The sequence below is a fragment of the Phoxinus phoxinus genome (assembly GCF_949152265.1).
Source record: "Phoxinus phoxinus genome assembly, chromosome: 18".
Classification (NCBI taxonomy): domain Eukaryota; kingdom Metazoa; phylum Chordata; class Actinopteri; order Cypriniformes; family Leuciscidae; genus Phoxinus; species Phoxinus phoxinus.
In genome coordinates this window covers 13,457,603-13,481,789 of record NC_136893.1, presented here as the reverse complement: position 1 = coordinate 13,481,789, position 24,187 = coordinate 13,457,603, and the positions used below count along the sequence as shown (strand labels likewise).

Sequence of the window (24,187 nt, the reverse complement as noted above, 5' to 3'; positions counted from 1 at the left end):
AGGTGGTCTTTGACAAATAGTCATGATGGCAAGCCTGGGGTTATTTGTGACCTCCTGATGTATTGGCTATATTTCTTTCTTCTTGCACTAATTTACAACTTCTTGCACTTAATGCACTAACTGTGCTTGGTATCTTCCATTTGTACACCATTTAAAGATCTGAAACAGTTGTACATTTATATCAAGTAGTTGTGTAAACCTTTTCCATGGTCCAAAAGGCCTTTAAATCATGAAAAGTGTGCTCTATGTCTAAGATATCCGTCATTAAAGGTGATGTTAAAATGTTTTGTTCGACAAAGAGGTTCATTTTGAGTCAGTTGTTCTTATCTGATTTCATGAATTAAACCAATCCTCTTTTGCTATCAGTAAATTTAAATGAAAATCATCTTGCATTTGGAGTCGTCTGAAACATCAAATAAATAAATACATATCAGGTAAAATAAAAATGCTGTATTTATGCTCAATTACAATTAAAGTGTCCCCCACAATACTATTAGGATTAAACAACACGTTATGACAGCGACATCATCCCGCAAAGTCAGTGTGGATTTTGTGCAGGCCGTGGTACTATGGACATGGTGTTTACCACTAGGCAGATTCAGGAGAAGTGCAGAGAACAACACGTGATCTTTATATGATCTTTATTGACCTCACAAAGCCTTTGACTCAGTTTCCCACACCAGGCTCTGGCTTATTCTGCGTAAGAAATTTGTTTACATTGTCCGTTCATTTCATGATGGCATGCTTGGTCAGGTGCTGGATGATGGAGAGCTGTCTGACCAATTTGGCATCTCCAATGGCATCAAACAGGACTGTGTGCTCGCCCCATTGTTATTCAGCATCTTCTTTTCGATGACGCTGTCCATGGCTTTTAAGGACTACGACATGGGCATTCCAATCCAGTTTCGCACAGATGCCAGTGTTTTCAACCTACGCAGGCTTCAGGCTCGCACAAACACACATTCCATAATTTTGCATGACATCTTGTATGCAGATGACTGTACACTGATGGCGCACACCCTTACCGAAGTCATTTTTCGGTCATTTTCGAACTGCAGCTTCCCTGTTTGGGCTCAATGTCAGTCTAGCGAAGACGGAAGTCATTCTTCAAGCAGTAAACAAGTTAAACTCCAATCAAACGGTAATTACTGCAGGTGAAACAGTGCTGACAGCTGTTGACAAGTTCTACTACTTCGGTAGCATTCTCGCAGCTAATGCGACAGCAGACTTTGACATCAGTGCCCGCATCGCATAAGTTTTTGCTTTCCATCGACTGTCCAAGAGAATATGGGACGAGCACGGCATCCGGCTGGACACAAAGGTGGCAGCATATAAGGCAGTCTTCCTCAGAGTTCTGTTGTATGGATCGGAGTCCTGGACCATTTATTGCCGGCAGATTGCCAAACTTGAACAGTTCCAAATGCGCTGTCTCCATCGTATTGCACATGTCAAATGCCAGAATAAAGTTCCAGACCTGCGGCATTCCTGGTATTGAGGCCTTCCTGCTCGCTGCACAGTTTCGCTGGTCTGGATATGTTGCACGTATGGCAGATTAACATCTGCCGAAGCAGGTTTTCTATGGCCAGCTCCAGATCGTCCTGCATGACCTTGAAAAGATGATTGCAGACAAGACATCATGGCGAACACAATGCCATACTACCATACCATACCATCCTTTGAGTCCAGCCGGATCACCATTGCAGTAGACAAACAAAGACACAGAAAGCGCAAGATCTTAAAAATAACAACATCTAGCCAGTTTATGTGTGACACCTGTGGCCGGCCTTGTACTCTGATCCTCGCATCAACAACAACTATGACAAGATCTGTCGTAGCTCAGACCATTATTAGGATTTATGAATTTACAGATTAGTCCATATACTTTCAGACAGTCTTGAATTTCTATTGTGATTTATTTTAATTATTTAGCTTTTATTTCTATATCACAAGGATTTGACAGACATTTTTTCTCTTTAAAACTTTGAATAAATATATTTAGATAAACATCTGTATCAATAGATTTTTACTTTTATTTACATTATATCTTGTGTGTTTTTATTTAATCTAAGCCTATATGTGAACTGTGTAACAAATCAGCTACTGCTACAAAAATAATCTCTTAAATCAGTACTTTGTTTTCTAGTAAAAATAGCCAGTCTTTAAACAAGATAAATTGAATTGATAAGCAAAATTATGTCATAAGAGGCTTATGTTTTTTACCCCGCTGGCAAATTTTTAAGTAAAAATACTGATTAAGAAAATTATTTTTACTGAGTATCAGAAGACTGATCCTGAAAATGTGTATATACTTCAGTTATAAACCAGTTAATTTCAAGGCACTGTAATTTGATTTTAGTTTCTCTTCCTTTATCATTCTTATATTCAATATGACTTCCAATTATCCTTACACAAATTTAAATAGTGCTCTTATAAATAATTCCAACTGTTATTGAGGAACTAAAAATTGTGTTGCTGCTTTGCGCACAGCATATTTCATCATTCTGCTTATTATTCAATGACACATTAAATATACAAATCAGTCCACTTGTATATCTGTACCTTATGTGTGAATGTTAATGAAAGTCAGATATTTGTCCAACAAGGAAGGAATATCACTTCTTAGTCCAGATTTTTCTGTCTGTCCCCTGGATGTTTCCATGCATGGATCACATAATTTATCTTCTTCCTCAGTTCTTGCCATGCAAGCTCTGAATCTGAAGAAGACTCATGGCAGAAAGACTGAAAATCCTGGCTTTAAGGTTAAGGCCTTGATCTCTTCTTCCTCTGCATCTATCTCCATATCTCAGACAACAGAGGACAATTTCAATAAAATATGTTTATAAATTATCTCAATATTCTTTGGAGTTTAATGAAGTTTATTATGACAGTCAGTAAGCTGTTCTTTATCCTGGTTGATGAGATCAGCCTCATTATCAGTGGTCTGTTTTTGCAAAAAAATCCTCATGAAATGATCTTTAGGTCACATATTGGTCTTCCACATGTGTAGGACAGAAAACCTGCATAAATCGCCACCTCTGCTGACACTCAATTCTAGTTTATTCTGTAGGGGTCATTACTGGTTGTCCTTGGTGGTGGAGGTGTTTATATCACTGGAGTGGTCGTGCATCGAGCTCCTGCGGGGCAGCTTTGGCCGACAGCGCAGTAGTGCGAGAAGTTCACGCGACACGCTGTTGGAAAAGGCTGTGTAGATCCACGGGTTCGTACAGGAGTTCAGACTGGCTAACAACATCAGGATGGTGAAAGCCACTCCTGAAAATGAGGGAGAGGGGTAGAGAAAGTCAAATCAATTTCAAGTCAAATATCATTGAGGTCAAGTTATTGTCCTCATTTAAGGACTACTACTGTACTAATATAAACCACATTAGAGACGGTGACACCTTGAAATGTGCTGATCTAAGAGAGGTTTCAAAACTCGACTAGCATAAAACCTGGTTTATACTTGCACGAACACTCACCCCAGCTAACGGGATGTTCAAAGAACAGTTTCTCTCGAAGTTATGAACAAACATTATTCGAGGAACATTATCTGGTCTTAAATAACATTATCAAACATTTAGCACAAAAGTTTTATGTATATATCATTCATGGAAAGTTTTTTTCTGAATCATTTTAGTTGGACGTTCGTTTTATTTTTTAAACGTTAGTACTTTATATTTGTTTCAGATGGTTCAGAGAACATTCAAAAGTAATGTTCAATGTTAGCAAAATTACAAAATTGAACATTCCCTTAATGTTTTCTCTAACATTCATAACCAAGATAAAAATGTTTTTAAACCAATTAGAAATTGTATTTTTTTGAACGTGCTTGGAAATAATGTTTTCATAACTTAATGGGAATGTTAGCAAAATGTTCTTAGAACATATTTTTATCAGCTGGGGCCACTCTCGGCGCCTCAAGGCATTTATAGTTTATATTCGCAAAACAACAAACATAAGAACCAAATCAGTAGGGTATTTACATTGTTCATTCCAGTGTTTGTTTAGTCATCTAGGGTTTGTTTATGACTTTTTCAATCATTTTATGAAGTGCACGTTAATACAAAGTTTTGTTTTACTTTTGATTTTACACATTATAAAGTAAATAAGATCTGGTTAAGGATTTGTATAATGAAATTAAACTAAATTAAATGTGTTATAGTGTTACACTGCATCAAAAAGTTATAGAACAAATTCGAAATTCTAAGTCGTCCAATTTGTTCTTTCTATTTATCAAAGAATCCTGAAAAAAAAAGAATCATGGTTTCCACAAAATACAAAGCAGCAGAACTGCTTTCAAAATGTATAATAATAATGTATAATAATAGAAATCTTACTTGGGTCCCAATTAGAATATTAGATTGATTTCTGATTGTGTTCTTCTGATAAAAACATTAAAAAGGTCTTACCAACCCAAAATTTGGTAGTGTATAGAGCAGCTTACACTTTAACAAAACAGGAAATAAAGAAATGGAAGGCTTCCAAGCAGAGATTAATAATAAATAAATAAATATTATTTCATTTTCCATTGTGGGAAATTCAGTAAGAAAATCTCTTATACTAAACAGTTTATATGACATTCAACTGTTCAATCAATAGCAATATGTTGCCCATTTGGCTGCACGTAAACAGCTGAAACAAATCAAAAGCAGCTGGAGTGGGAGCACAGATGTATAGCAGCTTTCAGTGGTCTGCGGTGAGAGATATCAAAATCTGGTTAGTGATGTAAGAGCAGCAGGGAATGGAGAAGGGTTATTTATTGGTGTGAAGAAAGGGGCTTTACGTATGGATGTGTCTAGGAGAACGTGAGATGAAGAGATGGAGGGCATTTGCAAGTAAACACTAACTTGACTCATTGCATTGACGGGCTCTACATTTTCCGGATAATTTGCAACCATTCCAATACACTTCCACAATCCAATGAGTCAGTGCTCTTGTAAAGGAATTAATAATAGCCTTTTTGAACAGCCAAATGTCGTCATTGAGTTGTACCTCATGCTTTACCTCCAAAAATGGCTATGCTATATGCAATACTGGGTAGTAACTGATTAGTGGATTATGTAATCAGATTTCAAAAAAGGACTTGTTATTAGATTAGATTAGATTGCATTTTAAAATGCTCATAATCAGATTATTTTTTATTGATATATGGTACAAAATAATTATATTCAAATCTATGTGATAAACGATTTACTAACTACAATTATCTTATGTCATTTGTAATCAGTTATGGACTACAATTTTTAAGTAGCCTAATCTACCCATCACTGGCTATATATTTCTTGTGTCTTTAATTTCTCACCTTGGTCAGGGGGGTTGGGGTCCCAAGCAGCCCACAGCTGTACAATGAAGAAGGGTGACCAGCACAACGTATAGACAAGCACAATGACCAGAGTCATCCTCACTGTTTTAGACATAGCTTTCGACACACCTGTAAGAGGTGGATGGAGAGGGCAAGGTGGGAAAGAGGGATTTGATGAAGTATTGGATTCTTCAGTAGTGGTTGTCCTGTGAGGAACAGAGTATCCATGTGATGTCTGGAATGCTGCAGAGTTGCTCCAGATGGTGTGTGGGTGAGTCTGAATGTGTGGCAGCACATCAGGAGATGAATTGTGAGTCTGTGAGGCTAGATCATTGGGACTGTAGCCATCCTGACAAGATTTACCACAACAATCAGTCTCTGGTGTGTCCTCAGTGTTGCAGGTGTGAGAATGGGATGAGCCACTGTTGATATTCTTTTTATGGAGTTCTCTTGCTTCTCTCGGCATGTGTGAGACTCTAGCTTCACTGGCCCGCTTTTTGAAGATGGGAAAGTGAAAAACGACCAGGTTCTTCTTCATGTCAGCAGAAACCACACGTTCTGATTTCAGGTAGATGTTATCATGGATCTCTTTGAATATTCGTACCTAGAGACACAAAAATAAAAGATGACATTACATAATTTTTTTAACTTGTTTTTTTAATTTTACATTGCACATGTTTTATTCTGTTCTAGGTTATTACTAAAGATCACCACCAGTAGGTGTCGCTGTTCAATACACATACACATTGACACACAAGGCCGTAATAATACACCAGGCGCAAGGCGCGACGCAAATGTTTTTTGCTAGTTCCAGCCTGACTCTGTTCCACATTCTTTAAATAGCAAATGCAGGCATATGTTCAGGCACATTGATGGGGCGTTGCTATTTTGAGGCAACTGAAATAGACTGCAGTGCACCTTGACCAACTGAAACCTGGTCTAAAGTCAATAGGCCCTTTAACGATCAAAGCGCATGGCACAAGTGCACTTAGGGCGTGACCGAATCCACTTTTGCTAGTTTAACAATGGGAAAAATGGCGCACCCGGCGCATGGTCTAAAAGGATTGTCCCTATTCTCTTAATGAGTAATGGGTGTGTTTTGGGCATAACGTACAATAAACCAATCAGAGTCTCATCTCCCATTCCCTTTAAAAGCCAGTTGCACTCGCGTCATGACGGATTCACTATTTACATGAAGGAATTTGCAAGCGGAAAAACAACGATTTTCTAGCGAGGAAATGGATCTGCTCGTTCACGAGGTTAAAGCACGCGAGCAGACCATCTACCGGACAAAGTGTATGCGCGATGTGGACCCGCCTCTCGAGTAGGTACTTTGAATAAGTAATTACATCATGGCCACTAAAAAAGTACGTTCTATGAATGTGTGTAGTATGAATGTAATCTGCAATATTACATTCACCATTTCTTTCATGATCCTGTGATCTACCAGCGTCAGTTGCATTGCTTCACTACCATTCATAAAACCTCTCCCGTGGCCTCATGGGATAGTAAAGTGTCCATCGTATATGCACACTGCAGAATCTCTCCAGAAGAAACAGGTCATACTGTTTTTCACCTACTATATAGTAGGGAACTATGCACCCATAGTGTTGGGTCAATCGAATTTACTTGAATCGTTTGAGAACCCGAACCATATGAATTGGTTCATTGAAAAGATTCACTCAGATTGGCTCACTCATTCGTTAAAGGTACACTATGTAGCCTAACTTTTGGCGCTTGCGGTTAATAAACAAAACTGCATGCATCTTGCAGAAGAACATTGTAAATGTCGCATCATTTTGATTTCCCCGGCAAAAACATCTCGAGTCCTTAACATAAAAACCAGTCAACAGGCTTTAGACAACCTATGAAGTCAGGGTAGATCTCTCTTTTTTTCTTTATTCTTTTTTTAATAGATGAAAATTCTTACATAAAGCCCCTTTAAATCATTTGTTAAAAAAACACTGATTTGTTCTTGAAAAAAACAGCACTACTTCATTTTCTCAAATCAGCGGTTCTCAATCCTGGATTATCTTAAAATTTACAACATGGAGCATCTATTAGATGGTGAATTGATTCTGGTGTGGGAGGATATCCCAAATGTGCAGTTTTGAGAATTACTGCTTTCTAGTCTGTAGCACTCATTTATTAAGTAAATGGTGTATAAAACCTCTCCTAATGGAAATCTTGTTTATAAACTAAACCCAGATGGGACGTTTAACAGTAGTAAAGTCATTTAATCACCAAAGAAGCTCAAGTATGAAATATTAACTGCAAGTAAAACACCCCATCATTTGTACAAACATTTATAAGAATGTCAAAAGACATCTGGAGGTCAGTGGCAAAAACAACTTTACACATGTAAGTTCATAAAGTGTGGGGACTTTTTCATTATTGCAGATTTTTGTTGAGTTTTTTTGGTATTTTTTTCTATGTATTTTAAGGAATATATAATCTTTTTTATGCCAGTAAGACGTTTGCTTAAAGATTACCATGCAGGTGCTTAATGGTCAGACCAAAGGTTGAAGATTCTTGCAAAATGTAAAAAAAAAAAAAAATTGGCCACACTCAGTGTGAAGCAAGTTTAGGTTTGGGTTATACACAGTGTACTTTTTCTTAAATAAGACTGGCTTGCTGGGAACAGTATCAGCTGATGGAAGGAAAGATCTACACATTAGAGAATTTCTCTCCTGAAATAGAACTTTACTGACCAAAACCCCTTGGCCAGGTCAGAGAGCATAATCTCAAGCATTGTGATGCATGTCACGGGATCTGCCTCCCATCAAATGATTGTCACCCCAGCAGCTCATGATTTATTAAAAAGATAACAAAAGTTATCTTAACAAAAGATAGATCTCTAGATCTCTATCTAAAACAAAAGCTTTTTGTCAAGGGTGATGCTAATTTCTATTGTTTTGTAGGTTGGCTTACAAAAATACATCACCTCTGCAGCACACTACACTGTATGAAAAAATCTGTCGAAAAATAATGATTTAACAATAATGCCCTTGTAGAAAATTCCAAGTACAATTTCCATTTGAATTAACTCACTTATCTTACGCACAAACTAGTAAGACTTTTGTTCATCTTTGGAACACAAATAAAGATCTTTTTAATTAAATCTGAGAGCTTTCTATCCCTCCATTGACAGCTTACGTAACTACCACTTTCATCGCCCAGAAAGGTTAGACATCATAAAGTAATCCATGTAAGTGCTGTGGTTTAACCTCATGTTTATGTAGCAGCACGAGGGCTTTGTTTGCACAAAAACAAAAACAAAAAGTATTTCTAAATTTACCACTTTATTTACAAAATATTTATCTCCAATGCACATCCACGCAACAACGTCTGCTCTGGCGTCAATACAACATGTATGTGTTGTGGTGCTCTCGTGAGCGTGTGTTGGAGATTAATGTTTTGTGAATAAAGTGGTAAATTATGTTTGTTTGTTTTTTTGCACAAACATAGCACTCATAAATTTAAGGTTCAACATGGAGTCACATGGATTACTTTAATGGTGTCTTTAAAGTGGTAGTTACATAGGCTGTCAATGGAGAGACACAAATCTCTCAGATTTCATTTAAAATATCTTCATTTGTGTTTTGGAGATGAACGAAAGTCTACTGGTTTGGAATGACATGAGGGTCAGTAATTAATGACAGAATTTAAAGATAGATTGGACTGTATTTATATGAACTAATAGAGTGTAGAGGGAGTAGTACTAAACTCATCTATGTTGGCTCATCCAAGAAATAAAATCCCTATGTTGATTTTTTATGAAGAAACAATATTGATAAAAAACTGTTAATCACATCAAATACAATTGTTGCTTTAAACTAGGCCCACTAATGATAATTCTAATGTAGTTCTGTAATCTCTAACTAATGTCTTCACATTTATGTTTTTTTAAGGTGAATGCGGAAACTGGGATTAGAGACGAATGAAATGAAGTACCTGACAAATGGTGATAATAAAGGTAGGAAGCACAAACACGGCTACAGTCATCCAGGTGACATAGGCTTTCAGCCCCCAGGACTCGGCAAAGTGCCCCCAGCATTCAAACACTCCTGAAGAGACCTCTGACCTAGAGAAAATAAACACCTGTAGGGAAGACAGCATTGGGAAACTTTTTTTAAATAGTTCCTTTTGAGCTTCATGCAATGAACAGCACCATATGTGTTTGTAATGACTTGAAGGTGAAAAATGTATTGCAAATACTGGGTGAATATTGTATAAGAATGCATATTCACTGACTGATACTTCCTATAACATTTTAAATGTTGTAATACTTTAGTATTACAATACTTTAGTATTGACAACCATAGTACCTGCGGCACACTGAGAACAAGGGCTAGACCCCAGGCTACCATGATGGGTGTATTCCAGCATGAAACTGCCCCTCCTTTGTAAGTCTGCATTGGGCAGCAGATGGCATTATGGCGGTCCACTGTCATAGCAACAATCATGTAAGAGGATGCAAACATTCCCACAATCTGAAGATATTTCACTGAGCGGCACAGCACGTCAGGACCTTGAAATCTCTCTGTGATAACCCATACCAGCTGCGGGAGCACCTGCAAAACAGTATACTGCTGTTGGCAAGTCACTTAAAAGAAATAATGCCAGGGCTGCCAACTTTGGTTACCTGGCTGGAGTGAGATTTTGAAGACATGGCTTGAACCAATCAAAGGGACCTATAGGAGGTTTTGATGAAGCAACAATTCATTTCATTTTACAAGGTTAATGTTGTACAATATACACTTCTTTTTTTTTTACTTTTCAATTGCATGCTGTTTAACTACCTAATATTACTTGAGGGGTACCGGCAAGTCATATTTCCTACAGGCCTATTAATTAAAAATATGAATAATAGAAAAATAAAAAAAGCAAGCAGTTTAAAATCGCTAAATTATAGATAATAAAGAAAAACAAAAACAAACCTAACAGGTCAAAACCTTCAGGAACATAATATGTATTTACTTTCTTACTTTCTCAAATATTTGTTGAAAATAATATTTAATCACGACTCGCTTGCTCTTTTGACTGTTTTACGAAATATGCGCTCTCGAGAAAGCTTCTTTCAAGCGCATTTTGCATTGTCTTTGTCATTATTTGGCAGTCTGTGTTGGCAACCCTGTAATGTTAAGCTAAGCATTAAACAAAGTTCAGCTCACCTGAAAAAATGCCACCACAAGGTCTGCAACACACAGATTGACCATAAATAGGTGCATGGGTGCGTTGTATTTGCGTCGCCTCAGCAGAACCCACAGTACAAAGCTGTTCCCTAGTGTTGCCAGAGCGAGAACCAGACCCAGAATTCCAATCTCGGCTTGAGCAAGAGCCATGTCCCGAATGCTAACTGGACCGGGCACCTGAGTGCGGTTTATTGAGCTGTTTTGAGTGACCAACCAGAAGTATGATCCTCCTCTGAAAGTGCTGTTGAGTTCAGCATGCTCAGAGAATGCCTCTCCTGAGAAGGTCTCCATGCCTGCAAGAATTGGTCACAAGGAGGTATGATATAGATGATTTGTCTCAGAACCCATATTTAACATTGGACATCAAGTGGCAACTGGCAACCCAGAAGTTAATGTAAATGCTCTTGAAATGAAATGTGGAAATGTATTACAAATTAATTGACGTGACAGGCTGAATAGAAAAATGGGTAACACTTTACAATAAGGTTTCATTTGTTAACATTAGTCAATATATTAACTAACATAAACTAACCGTGATACAATTTGCAATACATTTGTTACTGTATTTGTTAATCTTTGTTAATGTTAGGTAATAAAAATACAGCTGCTGTTCATTGTTGGTTCGTGTTCATTCACAGTGCATTAACTAATGTTAACAAATACAATTTTTGATTTTAATAATGTATTGGTAAATGTTAACTAATGAAACCTTATAGTAAAATGTTACCGAAAAATACTATTGTGCTATTTTTTTACAAACACTGAGGCCGATATTGTATTACCGGTAGTATTAGCCATATTAGCACGTGCAGAGGAATTTGCACTCTTAAAACATATATATATATATATACACACACACAACACATGGCCATCCCATTTTAACTCTCGTCATTAATCTTGTTTTATGATCTTTTGCCACCCAGTTAATTAAGCAATTTCACAGACACACAAAAAGCAAGCAAACAAATCTGCTTCCTCTTCCACTCTTTGATTTGTTTTATTCCCCATGGCTGCAGTTTTTTCCCCAAAATTAGTCTGTCAATCCTCTCTTTTTTGTTTTCTTTTCAAAATTTTCCCTGGCTTGATTTGACTCCTACTATCCCACCCAGCTTAGTCCATCACATTCTCTCCCCATTTGTATCTCTCTCATCCCTGATTGACTCCATAAAGTTATCTTCCTCCTTCCTCCTCCCTCTGTTTTTCCGTTGCCCATTCCTTTACCCCATTTTCTATCGCTTCCTCTGTCTGTTATCAACTGCTCCTTGATCCCAATAAAATCTGGTTTATTTTCTTAACTATGCAAATAAATAATACAAATAAAAATATCAGTTGCAAAAATGAGACTGACAGTTTGAGAAAGAGTGGTTGCATGAGACGCTGGGTTAAATAAACAGAGAGGAGGAGGTGGGGTAAGCAATCGGATACAGGGCATGAGATGAGAACACACAAAAGAGAAATAACTATAGGGCCATGCATACCAATACAAAGTTTGCCCATATATGAGAATAAGAAAGGCTATGTTAAATGGGAACAATTGTCATCTTTCTTATCTACTGATGCTAGACCCAACACATTAAAAACGGTAACTATAACTTTAAATGTAATTTTTACTGACAAATTTATCCAGTGCTCCTTTTACAGGAACATCTCCCCACTCTAAAAATGCTCGTCATTTTAATAGAAAAAGAATGAAAAATGCTACAGTGAAAACCTAACTAAGTTGCCAAAGTACCAAATATGGTGTAATAAAAAAAAATAAAAAAATTGATTAACAGGACGAGATATGCAATTTTACTGTTAAATAATGCTGTATTATATACAGTACCAAGTTCTGTAATGAAACTCAAGATGTTATGGGTCAATTTGACCCATTTTGATTTTGCATACATGCATAACTACTATTACGCTTGTGATGTTCATGGGTCAGTTTGACCCGCATATTTTAATTTTCTAAGGCAAAGAGACAAAGAAATGTGTATACAGAAATTTTATACTATCTTGCTGTTCATGGGTCAATTTGACCCATATAGGCAACTGTTCAAAAGCAACTGTACAGACAAAAAAGTAAGTGTCCTTACTTGCTCTGCAGCAGAAATGATAAACAACAACAGCAGCCGCCGCGTAGCAGATCTATTCAGCCATGACCAAATACATTAGCTTTATCGTGCTAAACTCTTCAGAGAGTTGTCATGATAGAAAGAGTTATATAATACTGTATAAATAATGAATAACTTAATTATTACTCAAATGTATTATATTTGATAATACTATACATTCACTTTTATACAACCACTCTTAGTTAGAGCAATATAAATGGCCTCACCCCCTTTATTTCGTGTTCCCGGAGAAGGGCTTTGTTGGGGTTGGTGATGTCACTAACCCTGGAGGAATTTGTTGTAGTCCCTACCGGCCGTTTGTTGTAGTCCTTAAAAATAGTTTTTTTTAAAAGTAAATATCTCCCTTTGTATTGAACTTTGTGCATCATAACTTTGCAGATGTTGTTTATGCTCAAACAGCAACATAACACATAGCTAAAGTAAAAAAAAGTGAAATCATATTCAACCACCCCTTTAAAAATCATGTTTATTAGTGAAAGAGTCCCCTATTACTTTACAATGAAAACTGCAAAAGGACGTTGTGGACACATTTTTATTATTATTACTATTTTATTTATGGTACAAAGCAGAGTAGTTTACTATATTAGGAAGTTTGGAGAATTAACATTTAGGCTCATTATATATATATATATATATATATATATATATATATATATATATATATATATACAAACAGCAAAATACCATCCCATGATGTATGAAACATTATCATCATACATTACACAGTGAATCTGAAAGGATTTTATAGTGTGTAACACAATGGTGATAATTCATCATGGACTGGTTGAACCTGGATAATACCTATTAATTATTTCCATTATACTATTAAAATAATTATAAATTATATAGTTCAATCTAAAAAAATGAGGTGCCTTATACAGTTTCTGCCTATACATCTCTTTATCATGTCTTTGACTCTACCTTTCCCCTTTGTTTCTACACATTTTCTCCCTTTATGTTTCTCATTCGATCTCTTTCTCTTTCTGAAAGACCATTGTTTTCCAGCAATCGCTTCATCTTAAATCAATGTGAGGTTTCTTTACACTGTAATTATCTGTAATTATTTGTAATTATCTGAGCTTTGGTGGTAATATAGTATTCTGACAGAAAATTAAATTCAGATTTTTTTTATTTAGATTTGTAAAAAAATATTTACATAGTCTTTAATCAGTGATCTGAAAGTAAAAAAAAAATTTTTTTTTTTAAATATTGAACCATTTAACTCTTTAGCCCCGAATACCGTACTGGTCTAAATAATATAAGAATGTTTCATTTAGAAAAGTAATTTACAGGACCTCATAAATAATACCTGATAATATCTATCATCTGTCATTCTACTAGCACTCTATACTTCATTCTCTTTCAGAAAATATACATACTAAGATTGTGAAACTCTTTCTTTTTACAAAATGATTTTTTTTTTTTTTTAAATGTCTTGCGCTGTCTTTCCAGGTCCAGTCATAAATAAAAGCGAGTGTCCTTGTCACAGCTGTGTTTGAGGTCATCCTCTGAAGCAGCTGATGCATGAGCTGTTCGTTTTACCCTTGCTTTGACATTTTCTACCTTTCCTTGAATCCCTTTCCCTCTGAGGAATCCACTAATATGGTGCAGCAGAAATGTTGACCTAGACTAAATATAGCTGATGATACAAAAAAGCACTTTGCTTTTGCAAGCCGCTTTTTTATGCAGAATACTTGAAAGTGTTTTAAACTTGGTTAGACAGCAAAGGTATTGGTGTGATGGTGTGCTTGGACAGATCACCTCAGGTTGCTCCAAGATGACTGGCCATGAAATAATTGTGCAGTGAGTTGTTTTATGAAATGCATAATAAGTATGGCTTGTTCAATTGGGAAGGCAGTTTATCTTTTTGAAAATGGTCAGTGAAAGGAAGTGCGTAAAATATGTTTATTGTCAACCTCAGGAGGTCAAACTTATACGAGCTGCTTTATTTAGTATTGAGCATTTTTTTGTAAAAACCATGCAGGTACAAGCTAAATAGTATGTTTTTTGGTCATTAAAATTAGTTAAAAAATTTACAATAGTTCTGGAAATGATGTGATTATTGGTTAATCAGACTATGTTAACATTATGATATAATGACCATTATGATCATTTTAATATTAGATAATTGTTCAAATATATCTAATAGTTATCTCAGACAATGTTATTTACGCCCTTTAACATTATGTGACATAAAATTGTACCATATTAAAATAAAAAAAGATTTGATTTTGTGGGAATCATGATACTTTTGCACTTAAAGAGTCTGAAATTAAATAATTTCCTAATTATATTGTCACGATTGGGTGGTTGCCGTATTAAGCACATGACAAGGGAGAATACAATGAGAACAATATAAATCACATATACTCGGGAACACTCTGGAAACAAGGAATTAAGCGCTACCACAGGGCTTAAATACACAGGGAGTAATCAACATAACAGCAAATAGGTGTAGAACCCAACTCAGTAACCAAGGCAACTAACAATGACAGGGAACAAAGGCAAACTAGAACATATCAAAATGAAACCAAAACACAGTTAAACTAAACATAATCCTGACATTACTCACCCTTCCGGAAGGGACGTCCTCACTCCATAACTACTATTAACAGTCCAACTGAGGAGAGCGGGCGAGGCTCTGGAGGCAGGCGAGTGGCTTGCGAAGGGCAGGAAACAGGAGGAGATGATGGCGGGAGAGACCAGGGTGGCAATGACAGTGGGAGGAGCCAGGGAGGAGACGAGAGCAGAAGGAACCAAGTTGGAAACCAAAGCACAGCCAAGACGAATGACCACAGTGGAGTCGAGGGAGGGAGGAGCCATGGTAGAGACTGGGAAGGCGGATCCAGGTGCACGACAGACTTAGACAGAGCGTGAGGTGGAGACTCAATTGGTGCCGAAGAGACGATGAGACCAAGCGACACCGGATCAGGAGGCCAAGGCGGAGCCGTAGCGACGAGCGTCTGAGGTGAGGCTAGGGTGCCGGTGAACTGAGGCGTAGCCAGTGGGACTCAAGACCAAAGTGGAGCCAAAGGGGTGGAGGGACGTGGCGATTGACCAAGGCGTAGCCGGAGGGCCATGGTCCCAGGTGAAGCCGAGGGAGGGAGGAGGCAAGGTGGAGTCGACTGGTCGACAGGCCGAGGAGGAGTGAAGGGCTTGGCGGCTGGGTGTGGAGCCAGGGGATCCCCTAGCCAAGGCGGAGCTGGAGCCTGGAAGACCCAAGTCAGATCCATGCAGCAGAGTGGAGTCAACAAAGGGGGACCGAGGGTCTGAAGGGAAACAGGGGAGGCAGGGCTGACTGTCTTTAGTAGAGGATGTGTAAGAGGGAGGCTCTTTGGAGACACAAGAGACTTGGAGCTGGGCTAGACCAGTGGAAACACAGGAGACTTTGGAGCTGGGTGGGTCCAGTGGGGACGGGAGACTCAGGGAAATATTCTCTTGCACTTCCTTGTAAAATATTCTAGAGGCCATATGCAGCTTACCCTCAGCATTTTGAGTATAGGCGGGACTCCATTCCATTCCCACAAACTTCACGAGGACACCCACTGGCACGGACAATGTTGCTGGTTCACACACCTGGTCATACTCTCTATGGGGCTCGTGCTCCACTGCAATGATCGGCTCAGGCGTCCACTCTGGCGTTGGCATCACGTCAGGCTTGGGCTCTTCATCTGCGCTGGGCTCTGGCATAGGCACCGTGCAGTGTGTGGGAGGCGCCTAGCTGGGCTCTGGGTCCGGAGTGGGGCTGGTGATGTCCTCCGCAGCTGGACAGTGCAATCTGTTGTTCCCCAGCACCCACTCCATGAAAGTGGCGAAATCCCCCGAGATAGTGGTTGAGGCACGCAAGATCTAAAAAGTCCCTTGTGTGGTTTTTGCTCCTTCTGCTCAAGGTAGAGCATCTGAATGGCCGGCAAGTCCATCATTGAAGTCCTTTTAAATTGTCTTTAATAATAATCTAACTAGGAACACACAGAAGAATCGCAGAAATATACTAGAAAAACACAACCACTTAATCATAAATGGCACTGAACCAAGAACAGAGGTTTAAATATATAGTGAGTAATGAGGTAACTAGAGCTGGACGATATGATACATTTTACCTCTATTTTTTTTTGTTTCTGTTAGTTTTTTTGTTCTCATTTTTTAAAATCGCTTCAATGTTCAAACTGGCAAGCCTTAAAGGATTAGTTCACTTTAAAAAAAAATGTGGCTGATAATTTACTCACCCCGACGTCATGCAAGATGTCCATGTCTTTCTTCAGTCGAAAATAAATTTAGGTTTTTGAGGAAAATATTTCACGATTTTTCTTCACATAATGGTCTTCAATGGCAACCATCTATCCCAATGTTCAAAAGAAGCTTCAAATGTCCATCTCAATTCAGCTTCAAAGTCTCTACATGATCCCAGTCGAGAAATAGGGGTCTTATTTAGCCAAATGATGTCATTTTAAAAATAAAATAAAAATGTATATACTTTTTAACCACAATTGTTCGTCTTGTGCTGGTCTGCGACGCGCCGCGTATTACGTCATCACGTTGGAAAGGTCACAATTTTTTTTTTTTTTAAACAAAGATGTCGGACAATTTTGAAGTTGGAGGAGAAAATGAGATGGAGTTTTTCGCCCTTCCCTACTTTTTTGATCCGGAGTACACAGACAAATAACTTAGATAGATGACGTGAACGTGACCTTTCCAACGTGATTACGTGAATGTGTGGCGCATCGCAGATCAGCACAAGATGAACAATTGTGATTAAAAAGTATATACATTTTTATATTTTTTTAGAAAATGACCGATCATTTCGCTAGATAAGACCCTTATTTCTCGACTGGGATCTTGTAGAGACTTTGAAGCTGCATTGAGACGGATATTTGAACATTGGGATAGAGATGGTTGCCATTGAAGACCATTCTGTGTAGAAAAATCCTGGAATGTTTTCCTCAAAAACCTTAATTTCTTTTCAACTGATGAAAGAAAGACATGGATATCTTGGATGACATCGGGGTGAGTAAATTATCAGCAAATTTTTTTTTTAAACTGCCAAGCCTTTAAACATACAATTGACAAACTTTCATGATGATTCAAGCAAAAGTGATCTCGCTTTGGGGCTCGCGGACTGTCTGCGTGTGTTGACTCGGTGTTTGAGTTCGCCTCCATGTTGCTCCATGCCGCTGACTGTTTTTAAGGGGAAAGTATTAACAGGATTAAAAAAAGGTTCTAAATTTCGGTTACAATTACTTTTCGATCAATCGTCCAGCCCTAGAGGTAACTAAATGAATGACAGGTGAACGTAATCAGAAGCTATAGAAACAAAAAAGGATCAAGAACACAGGCAAACTGAACCAAACTAAAACACACTGAAACTAAACAGAACCAAAGCCTACACCTGACAAATATATATTAAGACACTTTTTTTCTTATATCATATAATTGTTTTTAAGTGATTAATGAGCTTGGCTAAACATTAATATATTAATTTAACCTTATTTTCACATCTCTTATTTTTCACTTATACTGACAAACAGAATAAATATTTTTTTTACAAAGGAATTAAAATAGGAAATTGATTTGGACTTCCGGAAATTGGCCAGAAAGAATATCAGATATACAATATGCAGGGCTCAAGATGGTAAGCGTCAAGAAAACAGGTCGGGTTGCAGCAGTTTAGTGCGTCATTAAAAATGTAATTTATTTTCAAAATACTTTATTTAGTTTTATCTTCCAATGGCTTATGCAATTGCAAATAAATTTTCCGGGTCATGGGTGCCTGCCATGTATCATAGTATTCAGCATCTTATTAATTTAATCAACTGCACACTAAAATATTGCGTCAGCATGTTTCCGAAACCTCCCTGTTGGATTTCAACAGCTTCTCACTCCTGATAAGAACATATTGGGGAACCTCCTGCAGAATGAATGGTTTTAGAAAGTTCACAGGGACCATAATAAGAGATATTTAATAGTTTAAATTAATCTGTCATGATAAATAAAATAAAAATAGTACTTGACCTTTAACTTCATTATTGCACTGATTCATTTTTCATTCTTAAATACTATATTCACTTATACAAGAGCTACCCAAAAAATACCAAAAAGGTGAGGGAAGGCTGGATTTTAGATCATGATATGGGCATTATCTACACACCCGATGTTTATATGCTACTGCCCTACCACTACCAGCTAACCTTGGGTTCCCTTTAGGCTTTTACTGACACCATCAATCTCATGCCCTGAGATACTCTTACTATTTTCAGAAGTTAAAACTAGAAATAGCAATGTTTATGCCATATAACATTCTCCATGTTCTGAGAGATTAAACAGTTAGCGGATCAATCAGCATTTTTTTCATACAGTGACCACATCACATCACAAGTCTACAATTCCACATTCCAAAGTAGTCATTTACAAACTAGGATATGGGTTGTTGACATGTCCATGAATTTTTAAGATCAAAATTGACATGATTGTGTAGGAGAAAGTATTTTAACCATTTTGCAAATTTGTAAAAATGCACACTGCACACATTCTATGTAGTCTCTCAATTAATGTGAATTAATGTGTCATGAAAACGGCATATCATTCTGAAATAAATAGCAACTACATTTTGCTATTTAAAATAGTTTTAGATGGAGTATAAAATCACATTGCAATATGTCAACTTTACACAAGTATTTCATGTCAACACATCATATTTTTGACCAAACGGACAACAATTATTTAGTTTACCCATATGTATGCGAATGTATATTTGTGTGCATTACTGCTCGCCTCACCTTCCGTCAGTTCATGTTTCTCACTTCAATAGAAGTTCGTCTTTTATTTTGTTGCCCTTAAACACATGAATCAAATAAAAATTAGAAAAATACTTTTCTATATTTCAAAATAAGTTATCAACTATTCAATAGGACATTCATTTAATATGACTTTTCTGGAGAAATTTGTGGAGGGAAAAAAATTATTTTAATAACTGCCCTGCACATAAAAACTATAGTTCTGTCAGTGTGGCATGCATAGTGCCATTCTAAAAGATTTGGACAGAGTTTGACCTACTAATGCTGAATTTTTGACTTATTCTCACAGTAAATAACTTTAAAAGTGTTCTCTGGGCACTTTTAAAATTGAAGACTTCAGATGCAAAAGCCTCTAAGTTTAATTTTAACATTTTTATCAGGCTCCTGTACAGGTTTCTACCCAAGTACCGGCATTTCTGAATGGGCTGAGGCTGGGATTTAGTGAGTTTGAAGTGAAAATATTAGATGAACATATACTATGTGCGGAGTGCATTCACTCAATATTATTATCTAATTTTTGACAGAGGTGGCTTTTAGAGGCTTTTGCATCGGAGGTCTTCAATTACACATTATATTAGAACTATTTTATTTTCATATTATCCCATACTCTGAAAACATCTGTACATTTCTTTATTTTCTTTTGCATAAATGTTTAAAAGGATGTTCTTTTATTTGTATTGGCAAAACAAACTTAACAAGAAATTTTTTTTTACAGTGTGCATTTTATAAAAAAAAAAAACTTACTCTGTGTTCTTGAATCAGCAGCAGTAATTCATGTAATCCATGTGTTTTGTGTGGAGTCTCGTTCAGTTCTTCAAAGCTGCAGTTTTGCTTTGTGACGGTTAGTTGACATAAGAGCTTCGAAGCTGCCTCTGAAGAGCGTTGAGATATTTCACCACCCTTTGTGAATTTGTAAAGCTGTAGTTTTGCAGCTTTCATCCGAGTTTATGTTCACAGAATTCAGAGCTTCATTTCTTCACGGAGCCCTCGGATAGAGGCACGCAATTTATTCCAAGAAATGTCCCACCGTTCCTTAGACTCTGCGTGTCTGAGCTTTAATTTCCCTCATTACATGAGCACCGGTGCACTGATGCCATTGAATTTGAGCCTGGCTTAGTATAAACATATCTCTTACATGCACTCGCCCTCTCTCTTCCTTCGCTCCCTCCCTTCTCTCCTTTTCTCAGGTCTCTTGTGTTGTTAGATGAGGGGAGGAGCCAATAACATGAGGTGTTCTTATACATTCATCTCCACTGTGACACAGAGAAACAGATACATAGAAGCTGAGAGCTCTTCGTCACAACTTGTGTTATAGTGACAATGTTCAGACTAGGTGATCTGCGTCAACATTTGCTTCCATATTTACATTAACCTCCTCTGGGTGTGACTGCACTCTTGAATTGTTTTATTGTATTGTGACAATGTGTTTCCATGTGTAAATTCTGAAATGTCTTTGCATGTCTTCAGCTGTTTGTCAATGATTTTCTGGTTTGTATTCCACTGATTCCTGAGATGGACAAACAGGTCACAGAAGACACATTTTCGTTTGGTAGAAAAAAAAATGGCCACTGTTCTTTTTATCTTTCTTTTTTTTTTTTTACAATTTTAAAAAATGTACCTCTTTTTTACGTTTCCCAGTTGTGTCCCTAATCTTTTAGATACATTATATATTTATATATACGTATATTATAATATATTATGGTTATATTATAAATTATATATATACATATAAATTAATAGCTACAATTATTTAAAATGAGATAATGTCAGCATGAAAATAATAAAGTTTTTAATAATCAAGTTATTATGTTCATATTAAAAGAACGATATTCCAATTCTGTCACAAAAATTGTGATGTAATAGATTGAGATTTTTCGAATTTCCCTTTTAATTTTACATTTTAAGTAATAAGGTTTGTCCATATTTGACCTAAACATGGGTTGAAGCAACCTAGCATTTTTTAGAGTGTAGGTCCAATAAGTACTAGAAAAACTACAGGACAACTGTGAAAATAGATGAACCACAAAGTGGCACCAAAATAATTTGAGAAATATTCTATAAACTGGTGTTATGGGGTAATACTTTGTATGTGACACTTTAATTTACAAATAATATACGTAATATACTCACAGATGTTGAAACAAAAAATACTACAACTCTCTCTATTTCGAAAAAAATAATAATAATATATTGCAATCTAAATAAGTTTCCTCTTTGAGCGAAGTGGTTAGGGACTCCAAGTACTGCACAGGACTTCTGCTGAACACATCACACTCAACTACATGCTGTGTCTCTGGTCTCTCCTATTGTAGTGGATTTGGACAAATATCTCGGTGGCAGAATGCATTTGCAGCACAAATCAAGCAGACATGGAGCAAGCTGCAGTTATTTCCCATCATCAGCAGATTTATTGAAGGGAACGTTTCCAGGGCCCCGTTGGACAGGAACGAGGGCCAGATCAGGGGTGCGTTTCCCGAAAGCATCGTTAGCCAACTATGGTCGCAAGTTCCGTCGTTATCAGCATAGTTCAACGATTTGGTGTTTCCCGAAACCATCGTTCCAACGAACGTTCGCAAACAGAATCGCAAACTTGTGTGGTTGGAACGACAGCTCTCGAGCTGTGGTTAGAAGCATAGTTTCTAGTTTACATGAGATATAGACTGAATAAATCCTTATCTTTAGCAAAATAAGCAAGCGGACATTCAGTACAACCCGTGTTATTTATTTAGAATACATACAAATGTAATTTACGTCTTTTAGTTTGTCAAGAGATTTAAAACACCGTTTTTGAAGACTGCGCATGTGCGAACGTGCTCTACTATGTAAGAACGAGCCAAATATTGAGTCTGGTAATAAAGCAAAATAACTGAGAAAAATTAGAAATGGTCTTCAGATGCCATGTCTGTAACTTATATGACAAAATCTAGCGTTAATTCGATCTCAAACAGATTAATTAAAATAATTTATTAGTCCACCACGTGCGAGATGTCATAAACCAACGTGGTTGAACGATACTTTGCGACATACGGTTTCGGGAAACAGTCGTGACGAGCTAGTTGATTTCTCCAACGATGCATCGTACTATGGTAGTTAAGCAGTGAGCTATATAGTTGTACGGGAAACGCACCCCAGAGCAGTTCCACATCTCACAGACCTCATATGGCTTTCTATAGAGTCAGACTTTCTTCTGTGGCCAGAAATTAAAGTGTCAACTGTTTTCGTCTAACAGAGCATTTGACTGTCATCATTTGACTGTATGTGTGTCATCGGCAGACTTCCTTCTAATAGAAGTGCTGAAAGACCCAAAACTTAACAACCAGTCTCTCACAAGATCAGGCGTGAAGTTTGAACGTGTTTCTGCCAGACAGAACAGATTCCATACTTTCTTAAAAACAGCTTGATAATTAGCATATTTATACACCAGAGTCAAAGGGGTACAATGTTGAAAACATATGTGATCATCATTTGCGTGTGACTCTGTTGACCAGTGACTCCGTGTCAACACCTGGTCTCAGATCTCTTTGGAGGCTCCTGCTCCATAATCCAATGATTTTCAGACCTCTCGCAAAGGAGCAGGAGAGTTAAAGTATGTGAGGCTTTTGTGTGGAGGCTCTGGAGGCTTTACAAGGGGAATGCAAGGAGACAACGCTGAACTGACAAGCTGTAAAATCAATGTAAGGTCTCTTGTGAAAAGACATGAAATACAAGTTCATTTAAGTCATTTTCTCCTGGGCTTTCATGGTGAGATGAAAGGGCACTGAATCAACAAGTTTAGACAAAAGACCTTATTGACTGTCCTTAGTCTGAACCACATTGTTTTAACCTTAGAAAGCGTGTATGCCATCCTTGATGCAAGTTGCATCACAAATTTATGATATAAACTAGTTCTCAAAAATATTTGCTTTGGATTTATATATGTATATATATACATTTAAAAGTAAAAGCTAAAACAGTAAACAGAAGGAACACAGAACAAGCAGACCAGAGCAAGTAACTCAGTGCAAGGTTAATTAAAGGAAAGTCAAACTCATGCATTAGCTAATGTTAACATATACATACTGTAGATTTAATAGATGTTCTCATTTTAGAAAAGGACTGTGTGTATTAAAACTGCTTTTACAACATAAGTCGTTGGGCCATTGTTAATCAATCATAAAGTGCATTTTATTATTTGCATTTAGCATGCAATACAAATAACGAACAAATCATTGTATGTGTTTGCAACCACTGTATAAATTGTGAGAGTGTTTGTATAGGTTGTTTCTGTATGTTTATTTAATAATTATTCAGCTTTATATGATTATGCTTAAGCTAAGGAGTGTAGTGTTCTCAGATGCACTTTAAACATTTTGCCATATTTGAATACATTATACGAATAATAAGAAAAAAGATTCAGTCTGTTTTTTGCTTTGTTTTTAATGTGTTTTTGTTGTCCAAAACAATGTTAGACCACTTTCATTTATGGATTTTAAAAATGTAAGATATCATGAATCATGGATTACTAATACATAAAGTATATTACTATAATATTAGTGTGTTTATAAATTAATCTGAAAATGTATCTAATCTTTCAACTGTTTTTGAAAAAGACAATCCAAAACAACATCAGACCCCATTGACTTTGATTGTATGGTGAAAAATAAAAACGCATAATATTTCAAAGAAAAAAAGTCAGATTTCTAATTTTGTGTGAACTTTGCTGGAGCAGAGCTACTTCATGTCTGTATGTCCACTACTGCAGGAAACCATTTTAAATTACAGCAAAGATCCTGCGCCACAGCCTAA

The 24,187-nt window shown here is 36.9% G+C and overlaps 2 protein-coding genes across 6 annotated transcripts in view; one reads left to right on the top strand and one right to left on the bottom strand.

Annotated features, from left to right (window-relative positions):
• fam3a (FAM3 metabolism regulating signaling molecule A) overlaps window positions 1-24,187 on the top strand; it is a 54,194-nt gene that overhangs the window by 3,533 nt on the left and 26,474 nt on the right. The window contains exon 3 of the mRNA XM_079589363.1: window positions 9,211-9,275. Within this exon, the coding sequence (XP_079445489.1) occupies window positions 9,215-9,275 (61 nt within the window). The 5' untranslated portion in view covers window positions 9,211-9,214. The remainder of the gene's footprint in view (window positions 1-9,210; window positions 9,276-24,187) is intronic.
• On the bottom strand, window positions 432-20,580 carry avpr2aa (arginine vasopressin receptor 2a, duplicate a). Of its 5 annotated transcripts, XM_079589355.1 has the most exons (7): window positions 20,147-20,580; window positions 19,385-19,440; window positions 10,474-10,787; window positions 9,628-9,873; window positions 9,254-9,400; window positions 5,300-5,903; window positions 432-3,270 (listed from the first exon to the last, which is right to left on the bottom strand). In XM_079589355.1, exons 3-7 carry the CDS (start codon window positions 10,783-10,785, stop codon window positions 3,074-3,076), a joined length of 1,506 nt encoding a protein of 501 aa, XP_079445481.1. In that variant the 5' UTR covers window positions 10,786-10,787; window positions 19,385-19,440; window positions 20,147-20,580; the 3' UTR covers window positions 432-3,073. The 5 variants fall into 5 exon arrangements, with proteins under 5 accessions (XP_079445481.1, XP_079445483.1, XP_079445484.1 ...); XM_079589357.1 differs by lacking the exons at window positions 19,385-19,440; window positions 20,147-20,580 and adding an exon at window positions 15,184-15,250 and having other exon boundaries at window positions 436-3,270; XM_079589358.1 differs by lacking the exons at window positions 19,385-19,440; window positions 20,147-20,580 and adding an exon at window positions 9,945-9,993 and having other exon boundaries at window positions 436-3,270; window positions 10,474-10,548.

Bases quoted from the DNA above. Each gene is read 5' to 3' on its own strand.
- avpr2aa (XM_079589355.1), bottom strand. From the start codon at position 10,785: ATGGAGACCTTCTCAGGAGAGGCATTCTCTGAGCATGCTGAACTCAAC. The intron at 9,874-10,473 runs GTGAGCTGAACT...ACTGTTTTGCAG, and splicing joins TTGTGGTGGCATTTTTTCAG to GTGCTCCCGCAGCTGGTATG. The intron at 5,904-9,253 runs GTACTTCATTTC...TTGTGTCTCTAG, and splicing joins TTATTATCACCATTTGTCAG to GTACGAATATTCAAAGAGAT.